Here is a 24,521-nt window from a genome sequence, read left to right as displayed (position 1 = left end):
CAGTGGAAGCATGTGACTCAGAGAACCAGGCAGAGGAAAAGATGGGTCAGTGAAGGAAAAATAGAGCTCAAGAACAGGTATGTGGAGCTGGAAAATGAAGAAGGGGTACAGCAGGTAGATAATGAAGATGGAAGGGTGAGGAAGAAGAGAAGAGTGGCTAGTCCCATAGATAAAGGGGAAGACTTAATGGAGACAACACCAATAATGAGCATTAGGATTACAAGGGAAAATAGGAATGGCAAGGACTTGCAGCCAGAGGAAGCTAGAGATAGACCAGAGAATTTCACTGTCACTAGGAAAAGGCAGGTCTATGTGATTGGGGACTCCTTATTGAGAAGAATAGATAGGCCTGTAACCAGAGCTGATCCAAAGAATAGAAGGGTGTGCTGTCTGCCAGGTGCTAAGATACGAGATGTGGAACTGAGGTTGAAGAGAATTATTAAGGGAGCAGGAAGGAATCCATTGATCATCCTTCATGTAGGAACAAATGATATGGCTAGATTCTCGCTGGAACGAATTAAGGGAGACTATGCTAGGCTGGGGAGGATGTTCAAGGAAATTGAGGCTCAGGTGATCTTTAGTGGGATTCTGCCTGTTCCTAGAGAAGGGCAACTAAGATATGACAGGATTATGATGATCAATAGATGGCTTAGGCAGTGGTGCTATAAGGAGGGCTTTGGGATGTATGGTCACTGGGAGGTATTTATGGACAGAGGACTGTTCTCTAGGGATGGACTTCACCTAAGTAGGGAGGGAAATTGACTTCTAGGATGTAGGCTGGCTCAACTTATTAAGAGAGCTTTAAACTAGGAATTTGGGGGAGACGGTTGGGAGATGCCCAGGTAATCTCTACGCCGGATTTTAACACTGAGAGGGAGGAAAACGAAGAAAGAAAGGATATAGTTGGGGGTAGGAGAATGAACATGAGGAAGGGTGGGGTGGATACTAGTCTAATAGGTCATATTGGAGGTATAACGTCTGTGCCAAATTGGGTAAAGAATGTGAATGAGGCCAAACAGCAAAAATTAAGATGTTTGTACACCAATGCGAGGAGCCTAGGTAACAAAAAGGAGGAACTAGAGCTATTGGTCCAGGAAGTGAAACCAGATATTATAGGAATAACAGAAACATGGTGGAATACTAGGCATGACTGGAGTACAGGTATTGAAGGGTGTGTGCTGTTTAGGAAAGACAGAAATAAGGGTAAAGGTGGTGGAGTCGCATTGTATATCAAAGATGAGGTAGATTGTAAAGAAATAAAAAGTGATGGAATGGAGAAGACAGAGTCTGTTTGGGCAAAAATCACATTGGGGAAGAAAACTATCAGATCCTCCCCTGGGATAGTGCTTGGGGTGTGTTATAGACCACCAGGATCCAATTTGGATATGGATAGAGACCTCTTCAATGTTTTTAATGAAGTAAATACTCATGGAAACTGTGTAATCATGGGAGATTTCAACTTTCCAGATATAGACTGGAGAACAAGTGCTAGTAATAATAATAGTGCTCAGATTTTCCTAGATGTGATAGCTGATGAATTCCTTCATCAAGTAGTTGCTGAACCAACAAGGGGGGATGCTATTTTAGATTTGGTTTTGTTGAGTAGCGAGGACCTCATAGATGAAATGGTTGTAGGAGACAACCTTAGCTCGAGTGATCATGAGCTAATTCAGTTTAAATTAAATGGAAGGATAAACAAAAATAAATCTGAGACTAGGGTTTTTTTATTTCAAAAGGGCTAACTTTAGTAAATTAAGGAAATTAGTTAGGGAAGTTGATTGGACTAAAGAAATTATGGATCTGAACTTAAAATAATTCCAGGCCTCCTCCACTTTAAAGTTGCAGAAGCTGTCAGAAGCCTGTATCCCTAGAAAAGGGGAAAAATTTATAGGCAGGTGTGTTAGACCAAGTTGGATGAGCAAGCATCTCAGAGAGGTGATTAAGAAAAAGTAGAAAGCATATAAGGAGTGGAAAATGGGAGGGATCAGTAAAGAAAGCTACCTTATTGAGGTTAGAGCATGTAGGGATAAAGTGAGAAAGGCTAAGTCAGGTAGAGTTGGACCTTGCAAAGGGAATTAAAACCAATAGTAAAAGGTTTTATAGCCATATAAATAGGAAAAAAACAAAAAAAGAAGAAGTAGGACCGCTAATTACTAAGGATGGAGTGGAGGTTAAGGATAATCTAGGAATGGCCCAATATTTGAACAAATACTTTGCTTCAGTCTTTAATGAGGCTAATGAAGAGCTTAGGGATAATGGTAAGTTAACAAATGGGACTAAAGATAAGGAGGTAGATATTACCATATCCGAGGTTAAAAGCCAAACTTGAACAGCTTAATGGGAGTAAATCGGGGGGCCCAGATAATCTTCATCCAAGAATATTAAAGGAACTGGCACATGAACTTGCAAGTCCATTAGTAAAAATTTTTAATAAATCTCTAAACTCAGGGGTTATACCATTTAACTGGAGAATTGCTAATATAGTTCCGATTTTTAAGAAAGGGAAAAAAAGCGACCCGGGTAACTATAGGCCTGTTAGTTTGACATCTGTAGTATGTAAGATCCTGGAAAAATTTTTGAAGGAGAAAGTAGTTAGAGACATTGAGGCTAATGGCAATTGGGACAAATTACAACATGGTTTTACAAAAGGTAGATCGTGCCAAACCAACCTGATCTCCTTTTTTGAGAAAGTAACAGATTTTTTAGATAAAGGAAATGCAGTGGATCTAATCTACCTCGACTTTAGTAAGGCATTTGATACAGTACCACATGGGGAATTATTGGTTAAATTGGAAAAGACAGGGATTAATATGAAAGTTGAGAGGTGGATAAGCAACTGGTTAAAGGGGAGACTACAGCGGGTCATACTGAAAGGTGAACTGTCAGGTTGGAGGAAGGTTGCTAGCGGAGTTCCTCAGGGATCAGTTTTGGGGCCAATTTTATTTAATCTTTTTATTGCTGATCTTGACACCAAAAGTGGAAGTGTCCAAGATAAAATTTGCGGATGACACAAAGTTGGGAGCTATTGCCAATTCAGAAAAGGATCGGGATATCATACAGGAAGATCTGGATGACCTTGTAAATTGGAGTGATAGCAATAGGATGAAATTTAATAGTGAGACGTATAAGGTTATGCATTTAGGGATTAATAACAAGAATTTTAGTTATAAGCTGGGGACACATCAGTTGGAAGTAATGGAGGAGGAGAAGGATCTCGGAGTATTGGTTTGGATCTCGGAGTATTGGTTGATTATAGAATGACTATGAGCCACCATTGTGACATGGCCGTGAAAAAGGCTAATACGATCTTGGGATGTATTAGGCGAGGTATTTCCAGTAGAGATAAGGAGGTGTTAGTGCCATTATACAAGGCATTGGTGAGACCCCATTTGGAATACTGTGTGCAGTTCTGGTCTCCCATGTTTAAGAAGGATGAATTCAAACTGGAACAGGTACAAAGAAGGGCCACTAGGATGATCCGAGGAATGGAAAACCTGTCTTGTGAAAGGAGACTCAAGGAGCTTGGCTTGTTTACTTTAACCAAAAGAAGGCTGAGGGGGCACATGATTGCACTTTTTAAATATATTAGAGGGATAAATACCAGGGAGGGAGAGGAATTATTTAAGTTTAATACCAGTGTGGACACAAGAACAAATGGATATAAGCTGGCTAGTAGGAAGTTTAGACTTGAGATTAGATGAAGGTACCTAACCATTAGAGGAGTGAGGTTCTGGAATGGCCCTCCAAGGGAAGTAGTGGGGGCAAAAGATCTATCTGGTTTCAAGATTAAACTAGATGGGTTTATGAAGGGGATGGTTTGATGAGATAACATGATCTTGGTAACTAACTGACCATTCATTACAAGCGGGAAATAGGTCAATGGAGGGATGATAGGAGTTACTATAGAGAACTTTCTGGGTGTCTGGATGATGAGTCTTGCCCACATGCTCAGGGTTTAGCTGATTGCCATATTTGGGGTCGGGCAGGAATTTTCCTCCAGGGTAGATTGGCAGAGGCCCTGGAGGTTTTTTGCCTTCCTCTGTAGCATGGGGTACAGATCACAGCTGGAGAATTCTCTGCATCTTGGGGTCTTCAAAGTATTTGAAGGCTTCAATATCTGAGATATAGGTGAGAGGATTATTCTAGGAGTGGTGGGTGAGATTTTGTGGCCTGCACTGTGCAGGGGGTCAGACTAGATGATCATAATGGTCCCTTCTGACCTTAAAGTCTATGAGTCTATGAGTCTTATATAGCAGTTTTCATCAATAGAGGACAAAGTGCTTCACAAAGGAGATGAGCAGCTTTATTCCTATTTTACAGATAGGGAAACAGACTCAGAGCAGTGATATGACTTTCCTAAGATCACTCAGTAGACCAATGCAGAACCAGGAATCAAACAGGAATACGTTTCAGTCCAATGTTCTATCCACTAGGCAATGGTATAGTGTTATGCATAGGTCATCTGGCCAGTATACAAGAGGGTATCTGCACTGCTTATTGAAACTGGGTTGGGGCCAGGTCTTACCTACACTTTATTCTTTCATTGCAAATTTTGGGTCTGTTCCATTCAGCTCTGTCATCCCTGCTTCTGTCCTGGGAGACAGGCCCTGTAGCGTTCTCTGTGTACTTAGAAATTTACCTCCATCTGTTTCCATTCCCGTGCCTCAGTATTCACACTGCATTGTAATCCTCGCTTATAATTGATGGTCCTGGGTCTCACTGCCATGCTAATGCTAAATGTCAGTGCTTGGACCAGGGTCTCAGGGGGTCTGGGGCTCTAATGCACACCTTAGAAGGCTCCTGAGGTCCTGAGTGCTTGGCTGACTCAAGACTGATTTGTGTGTGAATGGAATGGGGGCGTGGGCTGAGACGTGCGTGGGTGCCTGGTCTCAGTGTGCAATGCAGACATACCTCACAGGTACGTTTATACGGCAAAAAAACCAATGACGCGGGTCTCTACTATGGCTTGCACTCCAGTGCTAAAAAGGATCATGTTGACATTCAGGCTCAGAGTGGAGCTTGAGCTCTGAAATCCACCCCTCCCTCCCAGCTCCAGAGGCCCCCCCCTCCCCCCCCCACCCAAGCGGCAACTGCTCCCTAGCTATTTTTAGCACTGTCACACAAGTCTGCGGTCCTGTGCTCTGGAGCAGAGGAGACTCACTGCGCAGACCTACCCTGAAGTGCTCACGCTGTTATGGTCAGCAGCAAACGACAGAAAATAACCCAGTTCTGGAAAGAGAAAGTCTTTTCTGAGCAAGTATCTGTTCAGAACAACTTGGAAGGGCTGAACCAGGGAAGAGCTGAACCAGGCGGCAGCCATTAGAACAATGCTTTGCATTGCTTCCCCAACACGGCCTGGAATCTGCCACTGGATTGTTAGCCCAGTTGACATTCGCTGTAATGTTGACACGGACACCCTCAAACATAGCAGCCTCCTGTTGGCTACATTCATAATAAACGCATTAAGGAAAATGTTGTACAGTGTGGTGGGCCAGCATCACATTGCTTAAGAGAACTACTACAAGCAGAGCACACAACGAAGATGGCATGATGTGCAGGGAACATCCACCCCAGGGCCTCTTGGCCCATTTTTCATCTGCAACCTGTGATACTTGAACCCAGACATTATCTCCACACTCAGAGGCGCGCACATTCCTCTTTTCTGTGCATAAGCCAACTTGTGCAATTGGGGTAATTGACTGCATGGCAAACTAAGCAATTAATGCCCACAAAGCCCTGTTTGCACTTCTCACACAGCCAGGTTCTCAGCTGGTGTAAATCAGCTTAGCACAACTGAAATAATCAAGAATCTAATCCAGAAACTTTGTCCCCACAAATTTCTCTTGGTTCAGGGCTGATTTAAAATTTGGTCCTAAATATTTAGGGCCAGATATAGCATTAAGCATATTTCTTCTCAGCATACAAACCAGGATAAATTAGGTTTAAAGGATAAACTTAAAAAACAACAAATATCTGGTAGCACTTTATAGACTAACAAAACATCTAGATGGTATCATGAGCTGTGCCCACGAAAGCTCATGATACCATCTACATGTTTTGTTAGTCTATAAAGTGCTACCAGACCTTTGTTGTTTTTTAAGTTTATCCTGTACAGACTAACTCAGCTACCCCCAAGCTTATGTTTCAAGGGTTCATTTCGATGGTGAAGGAAGATCGGTCCACACTGAGTAACACTGCAAATTGCTCTAAAGAACACAGCACAGCTGATAAACAAGGTACAGAGATGTCATGACTTTGCAAAATTAACAAGATTCATCCATGAATTTGTTCTGTTCTCATTTGTCCCTTGAGATTTTTCCCTCTTAGGAATCAGGCTGTAAAGTGAACACTGTCCTGGAGATAATGTTTCCCTCGGAGTAATATATTGCAAGAAATACATAGAGATGGTGAACATAGGAAATGCAGTGGCGCCTCTGGAGTAATAACACTCTACTTGCTGCCACGATCGTTATGAGGAGGCAATAAAAACTCATGGGAAATCACTCTCTGTCAAGGAGAAAGATCAGTTACTAGGTTGCAAGTTATCTGGACTATATCTGATCTTAGCATATCCCTTCCTGTTTGGTTATCTTACCCGTAGCTTATCTTCTGCCTTAGTGGACTGCTTACAGTCGGGATGCCATACAGTGGAACCTGGAATAAAATAATGCATTACTCAAGAGCAAATCAGATGATGTCAGGTCACAGAAAGCAGAACATTAAAATAGTAAAAGCAGATACCTCATTGCAACGCAGTAATCTACAAATTTCCACCCCAGCACAAGAGAAACATGTGAGAAATACAGTAACATTTAAACAAAAAGACTTTGCCCACCTACAGTGGCATCTAAGGGTCTCAAAGTACTTTTCACATATTAGCAAATTAAATCTCATGCACAGCCTGTACAGCAGGGCTAGGATCGGTTTGAATCAGATATTGCAGCTGGAAGAGACATGTTGACAGGAGTCAGGGAAGGAGACTGGTTTAGTGGCTGGGGCACAGAAGTGAAAGAAGTGGCTCCTATATCTAGCTGTGGTACAGAATTCCCATGTGATCATGCACAATCCCTTCCAACTAAGCCCTTTCATCTTTTCTCTCACTAGCAAAACAGAGGTAATAACACTATTACACTTAGGGGTTGGGTGAAACCCGATTGAAACCAGCCTTGATTGGTGGAGAATGTGCATGTGTCTATGTGAGAGAGAATCAGCAGAAAGAGAGGAGCAAGAAGCCTCAGACCAAGTTGACACTAGATCTGGAAGATTGGCTTAAGGTGTGCAACTCCAGCTACGTAGAATACATAGCCAGAGTCATCTTACCTTAAGCCAAACATGGCAGCATCCCCATTGAGGGAGGCTGACAGGAGCAAATGCTCCCATCGGCTTTTCTTACTCATCGCAAGAGCAGGAGTACCAGACGCCGGCAATGGTGCCCTCAGAATTCAATTTAACGAGCCTTAATGAGACTCGCTAAATCGAACTCCAGAAGATCAATCGTGGCAATGTAGGTCTTCCACGGAGTGACGACAAGGAGTGAGACACAGCTTGGGAGTCCTGGTGACATGATCCTGAGGAAAACACAGAGCTTTTTGGTAAAGCGCTGGCTGAAAGAAGCTTAGACCGCAAGCAAAGAAACTATCTCCAATTGTTTGATTCCTTCTGTAATCAGGGAAGCAGGACTTTATACACAAATGGGATTGCATCAAAGAAATACCTGACTCCATCGCCAATTTCTGCTCCGAATGAAAACTACCCACAAGACCCCAAAAATCAGCTAACCACTTGGGACAAAGAAGAACAACAATACTTCATTACTCTCCTCCCCTAAATGGTGCTGTGAGGCTAAATTCATTGAGACTCGTAAGTGTCTTAGATGGAAGGCACAATAGATGCAGAGTATTATAAACTTAGCATCACCAAATCCCATTCACCACCACTGAGGATTCAGGATGCATTGAGGACTAAGGGAAAGAAACAGCAGCACAGCATCTTCTGTGCTAAAATCCTAACTGCTGCACTATGCCCGAGTAGCCAGTTCAGGGGGACACCACAGTGGGCAAGGAACCTCTCCGCTAGGCCATGGAGCAGTTCCCTGGAGGTTGCACATCTGTCACATCTCCCCTGCTGTTATAAGAGGGGCATTAGCCAGGAGAGCTGCATAGGGTTAAATTCAACCTCTCACCTGACCAGCCCCACTCCCCAAATTGCTGTCCAAGGATCTAGCACACAGGAGGGCTAAGAACCCTCCATACCTGGGCTCCTCCCATGCACGGAAGGGCCATATTTGAGGGCGGGATTTCACCTTCCTCCGTAGTGTGAGGAATGGATCGCCAAGGTAAAATACCCTCCGTGGGCTGAATCTGGCCCACCAAGCTGCCAGATATAGCCTGCGAATACAGTGGGGAGCCTCAGGCAGACGCCCTGCCTGCCCCTCTGCACCCTTCTGAGAACTGCGGCTGTTGAGGGGTTCTGTTGGAACAGCTGTGAGCCCGGGGGAGGGAGGAAAGGGTTCGCGTGCAGCTCTCGCCCCCAGCACAGTCCCATTGGCAGGTTTCTGGCCAATGGGAGCTGCTTGTTGTCAACAGGCAGCTTGCGAAGCACCCTCCCCTCTCAGGCTTGTAGCTGTTCAAAAACCACATGGCCCCTGCAGCTAGTGTGGGTGTGGGACAGACAGGGAGTCTGCTTGAGAAGGCTGCTGGCTGGGAGTCAAGCCGGTAAGTCTCCAGGCCAGAGCCTGCCTCTGGCACCCCAGCCCTCTGCCTTTCTACTCCACATAAACCAAACCCGCTACCCTAAGTCCTGCACCCATATCCACTCCTAGATCCTGCACCACAGTCCCCTGCCCTGCAACCCAAACCCTCTGATCCCCTGTACCCTACCCCACATAACACAAATCCTCGGCCCCCCACGTCTCCATATCCCCACAAAGATCCTGCACCCCAATCCCTTGCTCCAGGTCACAACCCAAACCCCTGCACTCTAGTCCCCTAACCCAGGTCACAACTGCCTCCTTCACACAAACTCTCTCCCAGAACCCACATCCTCTTCTGCATCCCGATCCCTTACTGCAAACACTCTTCAGCACCCAACCCCATCCCAGACCCTGCACCTCCTCCATTAAAATGGAAAAGTGTGACCTTTGACCTTTCCAAATTCTTTGAGTGACCTCCCCTCCCCCCCAATCAAAAATTATTGCCCATCCCTGTGCTAGGTTCATGCGGGCATCTCTCACCTAACCAATTCCCTGCATTGGCAGGACCTTGGGCACTGGTGGTACCTCGCACTCCCCTGTTCTCTGCCTGTAGCATAACAGTTTAGTCTCCCAAGAAGAGAAATGCTGCTACTCGTTACTATCCAAATTGAAACTGCTTCTGAAAAGGGGCTAAATCTGAGTGGATTTTTTTACCCTGATTATACCCAAGTGTGGTCAAAGCCAAATCACCATTCCAACCACACGGGAGCCAAACATTTGCCTGCAGGGATGACCCACAAAACCACCAAAATCCCTGGCATTTCAGCCTGACTATTATCTCATGTGTAGGCCCTGGAAATCATGCCCAACAAAGGCCAGGTTCAAAGGTAAGGGTCAGGGCAGCTCTGAGGGAAGCCTTCATTTCAAAAGGTCCCTTTCTTGTGCTGAAGCCCAAACCCTCAGGAGCGATTCCAATTTGCCGGCAGCACACAACGTAAACAGCATCAACAGGAGCCTGGAGGAACACGCGGACTGAATCACAGCATCAGATGCCTAGCTTTGAGTCTGAGCCAAGGAAGAAGAAGAAAGTGCTGATTCAGCAGGGGAAGCAGTCAGCGATCGGGGGAAGTGTAACAAAGGATGTCATGTACCAAAACACCAGCCTCTGGGCCAGGGCTGCAAAGGTCACGAGGAAACAAGCCCTTGAAGGTTCACTGAGAGGCAGGATGTTCTTGTGGTCAAAATGGGCTCAAGAAAGCCCAGGTTTCGTTCCCAGCTCGGCCACAGGCTCCTTGTGGGACCCTGGGGAAATTCACATCCTCTCTCTTGGACTTTGTTGCCTTTCTGTAAAACAGGCAATATTACTAGCCCTTTCTCCCACCCTGTGTCTGTCTTAAATAGTTACATCGCAAACTGTCTGGGGCAGGGGCTAGATCTGACCATGTATATATCCAGCGTGTAGCACAATGGGGCCTTGATATCAATAGGGGCTTCTAGATGTGAACATCCCATGGGCAGAATCGGGTGGGGAAGCCATTCCCCAACTTTTGGGGTGAAGCAGAGTTGAGATGTGATTTTCAAGGAGGAGCTGGGCTAACAGCTTCAATTTTGGAAGAAGAAAAAAAAAAAGTAGTCCTGTAGCACGTTGGAGACTAACAAAAATACATACATAGTATCGTGAGCTTTCATGGACAACATCCACTTTAGGTTTTGCCCACAAAGCTCATGAGACTATATACGTATTTTTGTTAGTCTCAAAGGTGCTACAGGACTACTGGTTCCTGCCCCTCCCCCAAGTTGCAGACTAACACGGCTACCCTTCTGAGATTTTTTTTTAACCTCAGCTTTGGTTCACAAATTGGAGAGGTTTAAAAACACAGCCAACTGCAAATCCAAACTCAGATGAAGCAAGTATGAGGTTAGATGTGAATATTTTGCACAGTCCTGTACTGGCTTCTAGGTTTTATCCACCCAAATGTGCTTATTTATTTTGAAACAGTTCAGAGCTATGTAAATCCTCTAGCTCTAATCCCAGTTCAGTTTAGTTACCTTTCTATTGGAAACTCTGCAGGACACTGCTGCTAATCCCTGCATTGGCATGTGTTTGTTTGCTCCTTGGCAGACCCCAAACAAAACGTTCAACTGTCCAACCTTTTATTCTGCATGCCTCAGCACCACAGCACAGAGCAAGCTCTCAAATGTACAAATTCAGGTTAACAGAAAATGACTGGAAAATGTGAAAGGCTGAGTGAAAACTACAATAGGCTGCTCTAAACTCTAAGCAACACCTCATCTTGGCACCCATCGGGTGAGACACATAGTTTATCAGATAAGAAAACACATGGGAGAAAGAAAGTATTTGGTGCTATTCCTAGATATCCCCCTAGGCAAACCCATAGGCCATTGTTATAGAAAGGTAATCTGAGTCTAGAAACCACAGGTGGAATAGTTTGTTTTAACACACACTGTTCTTTTTGCAGGTTTCCTGTGTTTTCATTAGCTGTAACATTCAAGTAAATACACTGGATACAATTCTGGCCCCAAAATTCACACTGACAACAATGAGGCCAGGATCGTATTTGTGTTCTTATGCAAAGAGCAGTGGAGGAATGAGATGCAGACATAGGCAATGCCCAGTAGAGATGATAATTATGAAAGAAGGGAGCTTCCTGCTTTCACTCATTTTAATGATACACCCTTGGCTATAGTTTATACTTCCCCTCAACCCTGCAAAAGGCGTGGGAAGCTACCACCACTCCCTCTGGTGCCGGGGGGAATGGCTCTTTTGGGGGAATCTACATTGATGGTGTCACCATAGTCCTATGAGCTGGAGCTAAGAAGGACTTTCACCATGGGAAGGACTTTCAGGTACACTGTACATAGAACTAACAAGTTAAGTACAGCCTACAGCAAGCAGGGAAAATTCTCCCTGAAGAACAGGGTGATACAGCCAGTGCAGCAAGTTGGTAAGTAAGGAGCAAAGTAGTGTAACTAACTTGCATTATTTTGCCACTAGGTGGGGAAAAAAGGGTTTAACTTGCATCCAAGGGGCAGGGAGGTGAAGGAAAGGACTTAGCAGCAAAGAAATGAAGAGACAAAGGAGCCAGCTGCCTCTCCTCCATTATCCCCCAATCCTCTTAGGCTACATTTATCACCAAGATGTGTGTGGGTATAGTTCTCGTTGGCTTTACGGTGTTCAGTAGTGCTGTTTCACAGCATTCAGGATGCTCTGGGAGCGAGGAGGAGGAGTAGGAATGCAGCAAACTCAGGGGAGGAGGTGGGGACTTGAGAGAAGAAGTGGGGCAGAACAGGGGCACAAAGAGGCAGGATGGAAGTCGGGGCGAGGGAAGTTTGAGTATTCCCAGCTAGAGGGGAAGTTGGCATGTATGCTATGGTTCTACAATAGGAGTTACATGTATTTATATCAAGGGCTGAAATGGGTCACCCAACAATCCCCACTCAGTGTATGCATCCCCATTCAGTGACTGCCAGATTGGTGCAATTTACACCAGTTCAGCACTTCCTACCATTAACATTGTGATGCTGGCAGACCAACGTGTCAGATCTTGCCAAGGCTCTAAGCATCAGCTGAGCACTGAAATTCATAGCTGGAAAGCAGACTAGCTCACATGCCTGTTAGTATTGTTCCAAATAGAGACTAGACTTAGCAGAACGCGATTAGTGTGGAGCCTATGGAATACTTGTAAATTGCTGTGAGAATTAATTTCACTTGTAATGCCTGTATCCCAAGCTATAAGGGGATATATGAGTTTTGGTTTATAAGTGTAAAAATGCTGGAATGGTCGATCCCCCATCAAGCTACATAAGCTAAATGGGCCATTGTGCAACATCAGGATTGGGTGTGAAAGGTTAACCAGTTAACAGTCAAGCATCACCCTAAACAGGTAATACTTACCACTTCCGGTTTACTGTGGGGGCTGGAGCAGCTCCCTGCCTGCTCCAGCCTCGCAGGGCCCACCGCAGGCAGGGGCTGTTCCGGCTGGCCAGATGAAGCACCCCCTGTCTATGGCAGGCTCAGGTTACACCCTGGCTTCCAGGGAGGTGGCTTCTCTATGGCAGGGAAGCCTCTTTCTGGGAGTGTGGAGCAGGAATAAAGCTTCACTGCAGGCTCTGCAGTATAAAGTTCACATGTGTAGCCGCTAAGATTTTCAGCGACTTTTTACATGCCTAATCAGGTTACAGGGATGTGGTTAAATGGCCTGCTGAAGCGGCTGTGGGCAGGAAAGCCTGTCCATTTCATGTTGGAAAAAAGGGACAACACAGGCAGAATTCTCTCTCTTTGTTATCTGAACTCTTACAGGGCTGGTGCTAAGAAACAGAAGAAGAGATCCCCGGGATCAACCGTGTTAGCCCTTAAAGACATTCAGTGCTGACAGATTACTACAGCTCTTACCTTTTAGAGTCACAGACTAACTCACTTGTGCATAAATGTCTGCTTGTTTTCACCTGTAAATAACTCATTTCTTTTCTTGGTTACTGTAAGAGTGGCTATATTAAGCATTGTCTTTAGAGGTCAACTGCAGGAATAAACTAACCTGGGGTCTTTTGAAACTGGAAGCAGCTTGAATCTTTTCTGATCTTTGAGCATGGCAACCAACTATCAACGAGTCTAGTTTACCTGGCAAGACTGACTTGAATGGACTGCTGGTGGCTCTATTGTAAGAGGGTCACAGTGCACCAGGGGCTCACATTTGGTACATGGCTGCTGAAATCTAATTACAGAACAGAGCCAGTTTGGGGTGTCTACCTGCTTTTTGACAGTCTGCCCTGGCACTCCCGGTTGTGAACCACTGCAGACAGCATGTCAGACATCACCACTGATTTTTGGTTGAACAATTCCATTTTCTTTTCACTGATTCATATTTTTCAGACCCTAATTAGACCTGGTATCCCCCTTTGTTTTATAATTCATCACTATGGCCCTACTGAATTCATGGCCATGAAACACATCACAGAATGAAATATGATTTCCCTGATGAAATCTGCTTGCAGCCAGGATGTTCCTGCTCCGTGCAGAAGACTTTTTACTCCGACTCCTGTAACCCTCATTATACAAGGAGTAGGAAAAGTCAGAGGAAGAGTGCTACACTTCGAAATAAAAGCTGTGTAGACAATCCCAATTTCAAAATAAGCTACGCAACTGATATAGCTCAGTTTGCGTAGCTTATTTCAAGTTAAGTCCTGCTGTGTAGATGCACCCTAATGTGCATATCATTTACAAGGCTGCAGGGTCAAGCAAGCAGGAGGAGCTGGGCTGGGAAGAAGGAATTATAACATGTGTCTTCAATAATAGCGAACAGAATACAGAAATCCATCAGCCCAGTAATTCTTCCTTTCAACTATCTTTTCTTCTTGATGGATTGCTCCAGTGGGAACCTTCCTTGAATTCTTACAATTCAGTTCACTCTCATTTAGACTGCCTGACTCCACATCCTATTTATCTCTTCCCTAGTCACTTAGGGCCATGTATTTAAAGTTCTCTTGACATGTGCACACTCAGAAAGAGGCTTCTCAGGCTCATTCCCAATCTTTCAGGCACTCATCAACTTTAACTTCTTGCTGGTAAGGATGTATACTAGACATCTTCCTACCTATATTCAGTTAAACTAGGCAAAGTGGAACAAATGACTAGCCTCAGAGTTGAAGCAGCATTTCCTTTGAAAAAAAAAAATCAGATCCAAATTTGGATCAAGTGGGCATTTCAACCAAAAAGAAGAATATTCTCTTTTGGATGTGGGGGAAATATGAACAAAGTGTGATTGGCAGTACTTAAGGGAATAGAAAGAGTTAGACGGAAGATAAAAAACTAAGGAGATGAAAATGGACAGAAAAAAAGAAAGAAGTGGATTTGAAAAGAGATTTTAGAACACTTGAGCATGGAAGTAAGTAGAAGGGGATAAAAGAGCAACATGACAAGATAGAAGGGGAATTCAGACAAGCAAGCGTGAAGAAACAGACAGAGGTTCAGAGATAGAAGTTACAGAAGTATTTGTCTCTCACACTCACACTTTAAGCAAAGGCCCATTAAAATTGTTCAGGTTCAAAAGAGAAGAACATGAGAGCAAAACAATTAGGAGGAAAACAACCAATATGGCTGCTCACTCATTCTGGTGTCCCACATGCAGTAATTTGTACACCAAAGAAGGATTGTGTAAGACATCACTGTCAGAGGCTGATGACTAAAATCTACCTTTTGCTACATGTTTAAAAGCACAATTTGGGGCAACCACAATTTGGAGTCACTGCAGGGTAATTATCAGAAAACAGCAATGATAACAAGACAGCTGGAATTGCAGGTACCTAAGTTTTCAGAGGATGGCTTCTGAACTGCCATGACCTTGAGAGGGGAAAAAAAGGAAGTCTGCCCAGCAAATGAGTCAGATCCTTGGCTGCCAGACATCAGACAGGCTGGTAGAGGATTGATGATGATATGATGTTTCCTGGGTGACTCTCTGACCCTCAGCCTGTTTCTGGCATGGTTGGGGTAGGAAGACATACTTACCTTGCAGGTACATTTCTTCTCCTTCTGTGAACATTTGGTTGCATCTGCTGCATCGTGCACAGCTCGGATGGTAATGCTTGTCACCTGCCTAAGGAAAAAGAAAAAGGGCAATAAGGAAGCAATACACCATCTTATTATAATTCATGGATAGGTTTCTGCCTGTCTCCCTCTTGTTTCTTTTTAATGTATATGATGCTGCTTTGAAGTTGTCATGGAATACACACTGCTTAATAGCTGCAAGAGTTTTCCCCACACTGTCCCAACATAGTGGGTCAATTTGTGTAGTTACTACCTGAATGAGTTAGCCTTAATGGCCAATTAATTCCTTGGCACTCTTTTCTGTCACTGGAGCACTGTGCTAATTTAATGAGGGATTTGAGGGTGAATTCCTGGTGCCATCAATTTATTTCACACAGGTCACCCAAATGACTTCAGAGAGTAACCTCAATTCAAGGACTTGCACTAGCGGCCAGACCTGAATTTGAATGAGTGACTTAAAGGTGCTAAATACTCAAACTCCTATTAGCAAATCTAAAGTCCCTGAGTCATTGAGACTCTAAAATACACTGAAACGCATAACAAACAAGACTGATTAGATTTTGGTACTCTATAATATAATGTAATATATGACATGTGCCAGCAATGCCCCCCGTCACGTACATTGGACAAACTGGACTGTCGCTATGCAAAAGAATAAATGGACGCAAATCAGACATCAAGAATGGCAACGTGCAAAACCAGTAGAAGAACATTTTAACAACTCTGGACAAATAGTTACTGACTCGCAAGTTGCCATTCTCAGGCAAAAAACCCTCCCCAAAACCAAAAAAAACCCCAAACCCTTCAAAAACAGAGTGATACGAGAAACTGCTGAAATGGAATTCGTATGTAAATTTGACACTGTCAAAATAAGATTTAAGTAGAAACATGGAATGGCTCACTCATTACAATACGTAATTTCCCTTCAGTTACTCTCATGTTCTCATTGCTGTTGGAGGTGAGCCCATCCACTCTGAATTAACTAGTGCTGATGTCCCCTCCCCTTCCCTCCCCTTTGCTTTCCTTGGATCTGAAGAAGTGAATTGTATCTCATGAAAGCTTATGCCTTAAAAAAAACTGTTAGTCTTTAAAATGCTACCGGACTCCTTGTTTTTAATGTATTAAGCTTGAGTTTTATTTTACTTAGTAACTTACTTTGTTCTGTGTGCTATAACTTATAACCACTTCAATCTTCAAAAAATCATTTTTGTTCACTATTTAACCCATGTAAAACAGTTTTTTGGGGGGAGAGGAGGGAGCAGATGCGTATATCTTTTTTACGTGAGAAAGATAGCAAACAACATGGCTGTGTCTACACTGGCATGAGTTTCTGGAACTGTTTAAAACGGAATACTATTCCGTTTTCAGTTTTTTTGGAAAAGGAGCATCTACATTGGCAGGCTGCTTTTCCGGAAAAGCCCTTTTTCCGGAAAAGCGTCTGTGGCCAATGTAGACGCGCTTTCCCGGAAAAGAGCCCCGATCGCCATTTTTACGCTTTTTTCCGGAAAAGACTACTGGGCTGTCTACACTGGCCCTTTTCCGGAACAGTGTTCCGGAATAAAGACTTATGCCCGAGCGGGAGCAGAATAGTTTTTCCGGAATAGCGGCTGATTTTGTACAGTAGACCGTCGTTGCTTTTCCAGAAATTCAAGGGCTAGTGTAGACAGCTCATTCCGGAAAAGCGGCTGATTTTCCTGAATAAGTGGTCCAGTGTAGATACAGCCCATGAGTTTAACCTGAATAAAACTATATAGTGTAAGATAGATTTATCTGGGGTGCAAGTCCCATTGGGGCTGCGCACCTAGGTGCTGAGGTAAGTCCCTTTAACTGAGCCTACCCAGAGATGAGCTGATATCAGCATCTGTATTATATTGCTGTAGGCTGTGTGCTCTGTGCCAGTGCTAGATGAGGCTGGAGGGCATGGCTTAGCAAGACAGAGCAAGGGGGGCACCCAGGAGAGCAGGAAGGTTAGCTCAGTGACATTTCAGTGCATCAAGTGACAGTCCCAAATGGATCTCTGTGACTGAACCCATTACACATATTACTTTCCTTTCTCATCCCAGCAATCCCTCACTCACTCTCCTCGCTCACATACTCACCCACACACAGATCACAGCAATTTTACCAGAAATCTAACAGCCAGAGGACTAAACTTGCAAGCCACGGAGAGATGGCAGGAAAAGTACATCCATCCTTTTATTTAGGGGAACAAAGGCCATGGTAAGAGCTGGTGTTTTGGGTACTAGTGACTTGGGTATTGCAAGGTGCTACAGATTTAGGCACTGCTAGTTGACTGTCAGCTGGGGGGGGGGGGGAAGCTGCTTTTTTGTTTTCTAACAGAATAAGCATTTTTCTTGGAATTCTATATCAAAGAAAGGAAATCAGATTAGAGAGAACCATTTATAAACAGCCTCCAGTGTCTTTTAAGTCTAAGCTGAGGAAGGAGAAGACGACGACCCAGGCATGGCTATTTCTATGATTTACCAGCTGAGGATATTACAAATGTTCTGTATGGAAAATATCTGTACCTCTTTCTTACCTCTCTCTACCCACATGTTATCTTACTTATATCATTATTCATGGATTCTTACCAGATCCTCTCTCCTTTCTATAATTCTGTATGGCATATGGGAGACACTTTATGGTTTTATTGATACCGATATTATACAATTTCAAGGAAACAGACCAGATATGCCATGTGAAAATGTTAAAATTTACCAAGTTCCATAATCTTGCTTATATGTTGGTAGCACCTTTCTATTACAAATTATAGACATTTAGGGTATATCTGTATTTGCAAGGTTGTGCTGTGTCTCTGGGTAACACCCATGGACAGAATGACATCAGGACTGAGCTGTCTGATGGTCCATCAAAGGACATCAATGCCAATGAATCCATTGAAAACATCAGGGAATACACCAAGATTGTGGGGCGGGGGATCTACCTCTGGACAGAACTCTAAGGCTTCCAAGCCATATGCCAGGCAACTTGTGTTTGGAGCAATGGAAATACAAGCTGCATGGCAAAAAACTAAAAAAAAAAAGGCAGCTGCATCCACCATCCCCGCCATTTTGTTTTCAGTTCAGTCCTGAACTCTTCATGTTCTTTATCTTTATAATAATCCTTTTTCTCTTTATATATAATCCTTTTAGGCAATGAAGGAGGGGCTGGCAATTGTATTTTGGGGAAGATCCAAACTTATATTGTGCTAGCAGAAGTGTAGTGAGGGTGTTATGCGCTTGAGGACAAAGGCAAAATTCCCTCCGCCCGGTGGGGCCTCAAACCTGGTGCATGGCTGAGCCCAACCCTGGGAGGGGTGGGGGAGCTTGTACTGCATCTTCCCCCGCCCCCTCCAGCTTGGAGGTCAGGCCCCCGCACGTACTAACCCGCTAGCGGAGATGAAGGAGAGTCGGGCTGGGGGCAGGTACATGGGGAGGAGGCTCCAGCTGGTGCATGGAAGAGGAGCAGGTGAGCCAAGGGATGACAAGGGGAGAGGAGGGGGACTAAATTGGCGCCCCCCCCAGCATGGCATGCGGGTGCAACTCCCTCTCCCCCCCCCCCCCCCCCCCCCCCGCTATGCCACTGTGCACTGGTAACATGGTTAAGCCTTTGGGTTAACATTTTATGTATGGAAGCAGAGTTTTTAAAATCATTTCTCATTGTACTGGAACTACGTGCTGATTGGGACCCAGAAAACTGGCCTGCGATAAAGGGGGCTGGGTAATTCCTGTTTTGTTTCTTGAACACCAGGGTGGGGAATCAGCAGCACAGTCTGTGAATAGTTGGAGAGTTTCACTTGGGAGTATCTGCTCTTCCTTTTGCCGCCTGCCCTGACCTTAGCAATCCCAGAGGGGGCTGCCCCAGGCACACCAGATCCACCCTCGTGCCAAAGAGACTCATTTCAAAACTCACCTTTGCTGCCCCAGCATTCCCCTCCCCCACACTGAGGTGGCAGCAGCAACATGTGTACTCCCTGCATTTAGAATTAGTGCAAGGGAACAGCGATGTTAAATATCGGTTAATTGAATAGTCGAGTAACTTCATGAATTCTTAGCAATTACTCGGCTATTCTATAGTCCCCGGGGGTGAGGCTGGCAGCCAGTGTACTCCAGCCCCACTCCCAAGGAGCCCCTGCCACCCTGCACTGCTGTCTCTGTATCAGAGGCAGCAGTGCGGGGTGCCAGGTGGGAGCTGGTCCTCGAGGGAAGCCAGTTTAAAAACTAGCTCCCCTCACGGACGGGCTGTCGCCCTGTGCTGCTGTCTCTGATACAGGGGTGGCAGCAGGCCCTGTACAGGAGGGGTCTGAGCTCCCGGACCCGGCAAAAGCTAGAAATGAGCTGGGCTTCCTGCCTACTCAGCTCCTAATATACTGTAAATGCAGAGCTGCAGCAGGGGTAGGTCCTGGACCCATTGTGAGTCAGGACTGAGCCAGTCTGCTGGCCAGCCAACTAAGCACTTTCCTGGTGCGGGGTGGGGGAGGGAAATGCTTATCAGCTTTTGCTTATCGGTTAACCCACTATACTATTACATCCCTAAAGGGAACAGTCCAGGATTCCTTCCCCTCCCTGGGGTAGCAGGGGACATTTTAGCTGGGCAGACATTTAGCAGGAATGTCTCTTGCTAAGTAAGGTATGAAACACGAGCCACACTAAACACCTCACAAACCTTCACCAGGGACTTTGCCTAACAACTAATCAACACAATGTAGGGAAAGGAAGCCGAATATTAACGGCTAATTAGCAAAGCAGATGAACAACAAGAATGGTGTTTCCTTTCTACAGTTTCAGTTCCCTTCCACAGCTCTACTGCTTGCTTCTTTGTTGATCTGAGACTGCATGGACCAAATCACCCCTGTTTAACCCCAGGAGGTTGTACATATCCTCACAGGAGGCAGAACAGGGCTGTAAGAGGCTGGCAGTGGTTACTCGCAGTACGTCCACACAGTCAGCTGATGTCAACTCTGTTGAGGCAGGGATAGGTGGATTTTGCTGACTCCGAGAAAAGTGACTCATTATTTCACCTGGACAGAAAGGAAATGCAGGTGGCTAAGGTGTGATCAGAGCAATCCTAGGAGTGAAGCACCCCTGTGATGAACTTGATGTTATGGTATACTGGAACAGGATACCATACTCCAAGAGGCTCTGGGAGACAGACCCATAGTCTCCTATAGACAACCACCTAACCTCAAGATGATTCTTACCAACCACCACAGGACATACCACACTAATACCAACCCTGGTACCTTGCCTTGCAACAAACCCCGTTGCCAGCTTTGTCCACATATTCATTCTGCTGATACCATTATTGGACCTAACCAAGTGAGTTATAAGATCAAGAACACATATTCCTGTGCATCCAGAAATATAATCTATGCTATCATGTGCCGAAAGTGTCCGTCTGCTATGTACATTGGACAAACATCTCAGACACTTCGCCAAAGGATTAATGCCCACAAAACAGATATCAGACAAGATCACAAAGAAAAAATAGTTTCTTGCCATTTTAACCAGAAAGGACACTCTCTCAATGACTTAACCACCTGCATTCTGCTAAAAAGACCTTTTACATCTGCACTTGAAAGGGAATCCTCTGAACTGTCATTGATGTTAAAATTCGACACTCTCCGAGAAGGAACGAACAAACACTCAAACTATCTTACCCATTACCAAGATAGCTTCCCCAATTATCACCTCTAATACCATTAGCTCACTAACATCCCACTCTCCCCACCTCTAATATCATCAATTCACAGACACTTACCTTCCTTCCCTCCCTCCCCCCCGCATCCCCCTCCTGTTCTGAAATGTGATTTGTCCTTTTCATATGTGTTCATTTTTTTTAATTGTATCCTTTGGTATATATGGTTGTGACTATTTTCTTCCACTATTTGATCTGAGGAAGTGGGTCTGGCCCACGAAAGCTCATCTAATAAACCATCTTGTTAGTCTTTAAAGTGCTACATTGTCCTGCATTTTGCTTCAGCTACCCCAGACTAACACAGCTACATTTCTATCACTATTCTTTATGTTATTGTTAGTTACTTCGTTAATTAAACTGAACCCCAAGCAAGGGTCAGTTGTTGACTCTCCAGTGTGTAGCCTTTGTTTTGGAGCAGGTGGGGAAAGGCACTTAGCAAAGAGATGCAGGGCCGCTCTGAGTTGACACTGGTGTGGGGCATACCACACAGGGAATACTTTGTTTTTAGGGTAAATCCTTTCCTAGCTGCAACAAGCCTGAGTAACAGAGTCTGTGGCTCAGGGAGGCTATCAAGGAAGGAATCTTCCCATCCAGAAAGGACTGAGCCACACGACAGCAACAAATAAAGGCCTGCACTTAGGTTAGCCCAGGGGGTGGGCAGTAATTTTTTTTTTTGGGGGGGGGGGGGGCGAGGGAACGGGACTCCAAGATTTTGGAAAGTAGTCAAGGGCCGCATTTTTCTGTGGAGGGGTGTGGCATCGAGGATGGAGGTTGGGTACAGAAGGGCACTCGGGATAAGGGACTAGGGTGCAGGAGATGACGTGAGGTCTGAGGGAGTTTGAGTGAAGGAGGGGGTTCTGACCTGTGGCAGGGGAATGGGGTGCAAGGTCAGGGAGGGAGAGTGGGTGCAGGAGGGGCAGGGGTGCGAGAGGCAGGCTCTGGCTGGGAGGCACTTACCTAAGCGTCTCCCGGCCACCAACCCTGCAGCATCCCAAAGCAGGCTGTGCTCCCTGCCTCTTGCAGCTCCAGACTGCTTAAAACTACAGGCTGTAACCTCCATGTGGCTCTCAGCTGCAGGGGCAGGGAGGGGGGGGAAGACTTGTGTTGCCTCCATCTCCCGGGCCAATCTCTCAGCTCCTATTGGCTGGTTGTTTCCAGCCAACTGGAGCTGAGGACTGGGCTAGGGGTGGGAGACCACACAACGCCTCCCTCTCCCTCCAGAGCAGAGAGGCTATCGGAGCAGCCCTGTGCTTAAAACAGCAGCTTCTACGTGCCTGAGGATCCCGGGGGGGGGGGGGGGGGGGGTGGCTGGATCCAGTGGCTTGGCAGGCCTGATCTGCCCATGAGAGGTGTCTTGCCCACCTCTGTGTTAGCCACTGGTGTTGCTCTTACCTTCTGCACTGGTGATGTCTGGTGAACTAACCTGACCTAGCACTTCCTTGCAGAGCACACCCACACCAGCTCAAGCAATGGCCATACTGGAAGATGCAGAATCGCCCCTTTCTGCATGCTAGTAAGTCTGATCAGAAGCAATCTATGGCTCTGCCTCATCTCTAGCATTTCAGGGCAATTAGGAAGTAGCATGAGTTTTTCCAAAGGGGCTTCATTATAAAATAATCAGAACGCTTATCGACACTCCATGTGTCCTCTCCCTTCTCTGTACGCTGGGGTGAGGAACTATCACCCGCAGACTGGATCTGGCCCGTTGCTTCATTTCCTCTGGTCTGCAGCACGTCTCTGCACAGTGGCCTGGAAACTCTGAGCCTGTAGCCCATAGGTTCAGAGCACTAAGCGTATACTCCAGTCGACCACTCCCTAACATCCCTAACCCAAAACCCACCTCCTACACCTCAATCACCTGCCTCAGCTTGGAACCCTCTCTTACTCCTCACTCCCTCCCATCCCCCACCCCTCAGCCTCCTGCCCCAGCCCTAAGCCCCCTCCCACATCCAAGCTCTCTCTTGGTGCCTGCACCTTAAACTTCCTCTTGCACCCCAGCTCCTTGGCCCCAGCCCAGAGCCCCCTTCTGCACTTCAAATCCTGTGACCCCAGCCCAGAGCCCCCTTGCACTCCACAGACCTCATCTCCAGTTCCAACCCGCAGCCTGCAACCATAGCCAGCACTCTCTTCACAATCTCCTGCCCCACTCCAGAGCCCCCTCCTGCACTTGACTCTGTCATTTCTGGCCCCACCTGAGCCTAAGGGAAGGCCACAGCTCCATGCTCCCCATGGGGCTGTATCTGTGTGTGTGGCCTCTGACTGACTTTTTTCTGTGGGTGTGTGGCCTGGTATAGAAAAAAGGTTCCCCACCTCTGCAATCACATGCAGAAGAAAGAGAAGTCATCAAATCTCAGCCAGAGAAGATCAAATCCAGCTGCAACAGCAGCAAACAAAATGGGATTTAAAACAGCCATAGGAACAAAGCATTTGAAAGGCAACAAACCTCACACAGCTCAGAACAAGATAAGGCCTGTCCAGTACAGAACATTGCTGGCATTTCAGTTCCACCTCCCCTCAGCTGTATAAATAGAATTCTCCTTTCCTTTGTGTCACGATAGATGGAAGTTTTATCCTGCTACTGTGTTCTTGTTAACGAGGACTGAATATTATCACTACCTGTAGCTCTAAGTACATTCATACTAAGCCAACCCCTCTTGTAAATTTGATTCCCAGGAGTCTGGGCATGCAGCTGTTCTTTCCCCCAGAGTTACAGCCACTGGCGGATTATCTTGTAGGCCCAAGGGGCCAGTGCCCCCACCTGTGGGGACCACACTAGGGTTGCCAACTTTTGGAATGCAGAAAAACCGCACACTCACTTATTCATTCACTTACACGGGGCTGGACAGGAGATTCTGGGGCCATGGAAGAGTTACCGATGTAGCACTTCCTTGCATAGCAGACCCATACCAGTTCAAAGGGCTGTACAGGAAGATGCAGGATCACCTCTTTGTGCACGCCAGTAAGTCTGACCAAAAGCAGTCTATGGAATTTTGCCTCATCTCCAGCATTATACACCTAGCATATCCCCGCTGTGCAGAACTGCTCTCCTGCCCCTCTCTTCTCGTATGGAGCTGCCCCCGCCCCGCATCCCCTCTCCTCCTGCATGAAACTGCCCCTCCCTCATTTTAAACCAGTTGCATTAGGATAGGCAGTTCTAAATTATTTAAAATAATAAAGGAAGCAAATTAAAATGCAGCAACTGTATATGGTTCCTTTGTTGTCTTGCATAAATAGATAGCTTCTCCCCATAGCTGTTTTTCAAAAAGACTTTTCCAGCTAGCTCAGTACGCTATATATAAGCTATCAAGGCTTTTCCGGGTCCCCTCCCCCCCCACCCTCACTCAGATACATTCTTTCCCTAGATGAATGAGCCTTTTACAGAGACAAATGCCCGAGTTTTGCCAAAAAAGCCAGGACTGTGTTGGTCCAAACGGGCCATGTGGTCACCCTAGACCAGGCCTGAGCATGATGCAGCCCGCCAAGCCACCAGATCTGGCCCACAGAGGCAGCTCAGAGCCCCAGGTAGGCTCCCCTACTTGGCCTGCACACCGCTCAGAATCGTGTCTACCT

At 45.7% G+C, this 24,521-nt stretch overlaps 1 protein-coding gene across 15 annotated transcripts in view; it reads right to left on the bottom strand.

The window, feature by feature from the left end:
* The window catches only part of ABLIM1 (actin binding LIM protein 1), a 322,972-nt gene that overhangs the window by 65,135 nt on the left and 233,316 nt on the right, over positions 1-24,521 (bottom strand). For all 15 annotated transcript variants that reach the window (XR_012905702.1, XR_012905695.1, XR_012905697.1 and 12 more), the window contains exons 7-8: positions 15,216-15,303; positions 6,596-6,654 (exon numbers count right to left, since the gene is read on the bottom strand). Coding sequence is in view for 2 of the 15 variants with exons in the window: in XM_075935416.1 (XP_075791531.1) it covers positions 6,596-6,654; positions 15,216-15,303 (147 nt within the window). In the remaining 13 variants the exon portion in view is untranslated. The remainder of the gene's footprint in view (positions 1-6,595; positions 6,655-15,215; positions 15,304-24,521) is intronic.

Source organism: Pelodiscus sinensis, chromosome 8, assembly GCF_049634645.1.
Source record: "Pelodiscus sinensis isolate JC-2024 chromosome 8, ASM4963464v1, whole genome shotgun sequence".
Lineage (NCBI taxonomy): Eukaryota > Metazoa > Chordata > Testudines > Trionychidae > Pelodiscus > Pelodiscus sinensis.
The sequence above is the reverse complement of the archived record's forward strand: the minus strand, read 5'-3'. Positions and strand labels throughout refer to the sequence as shown.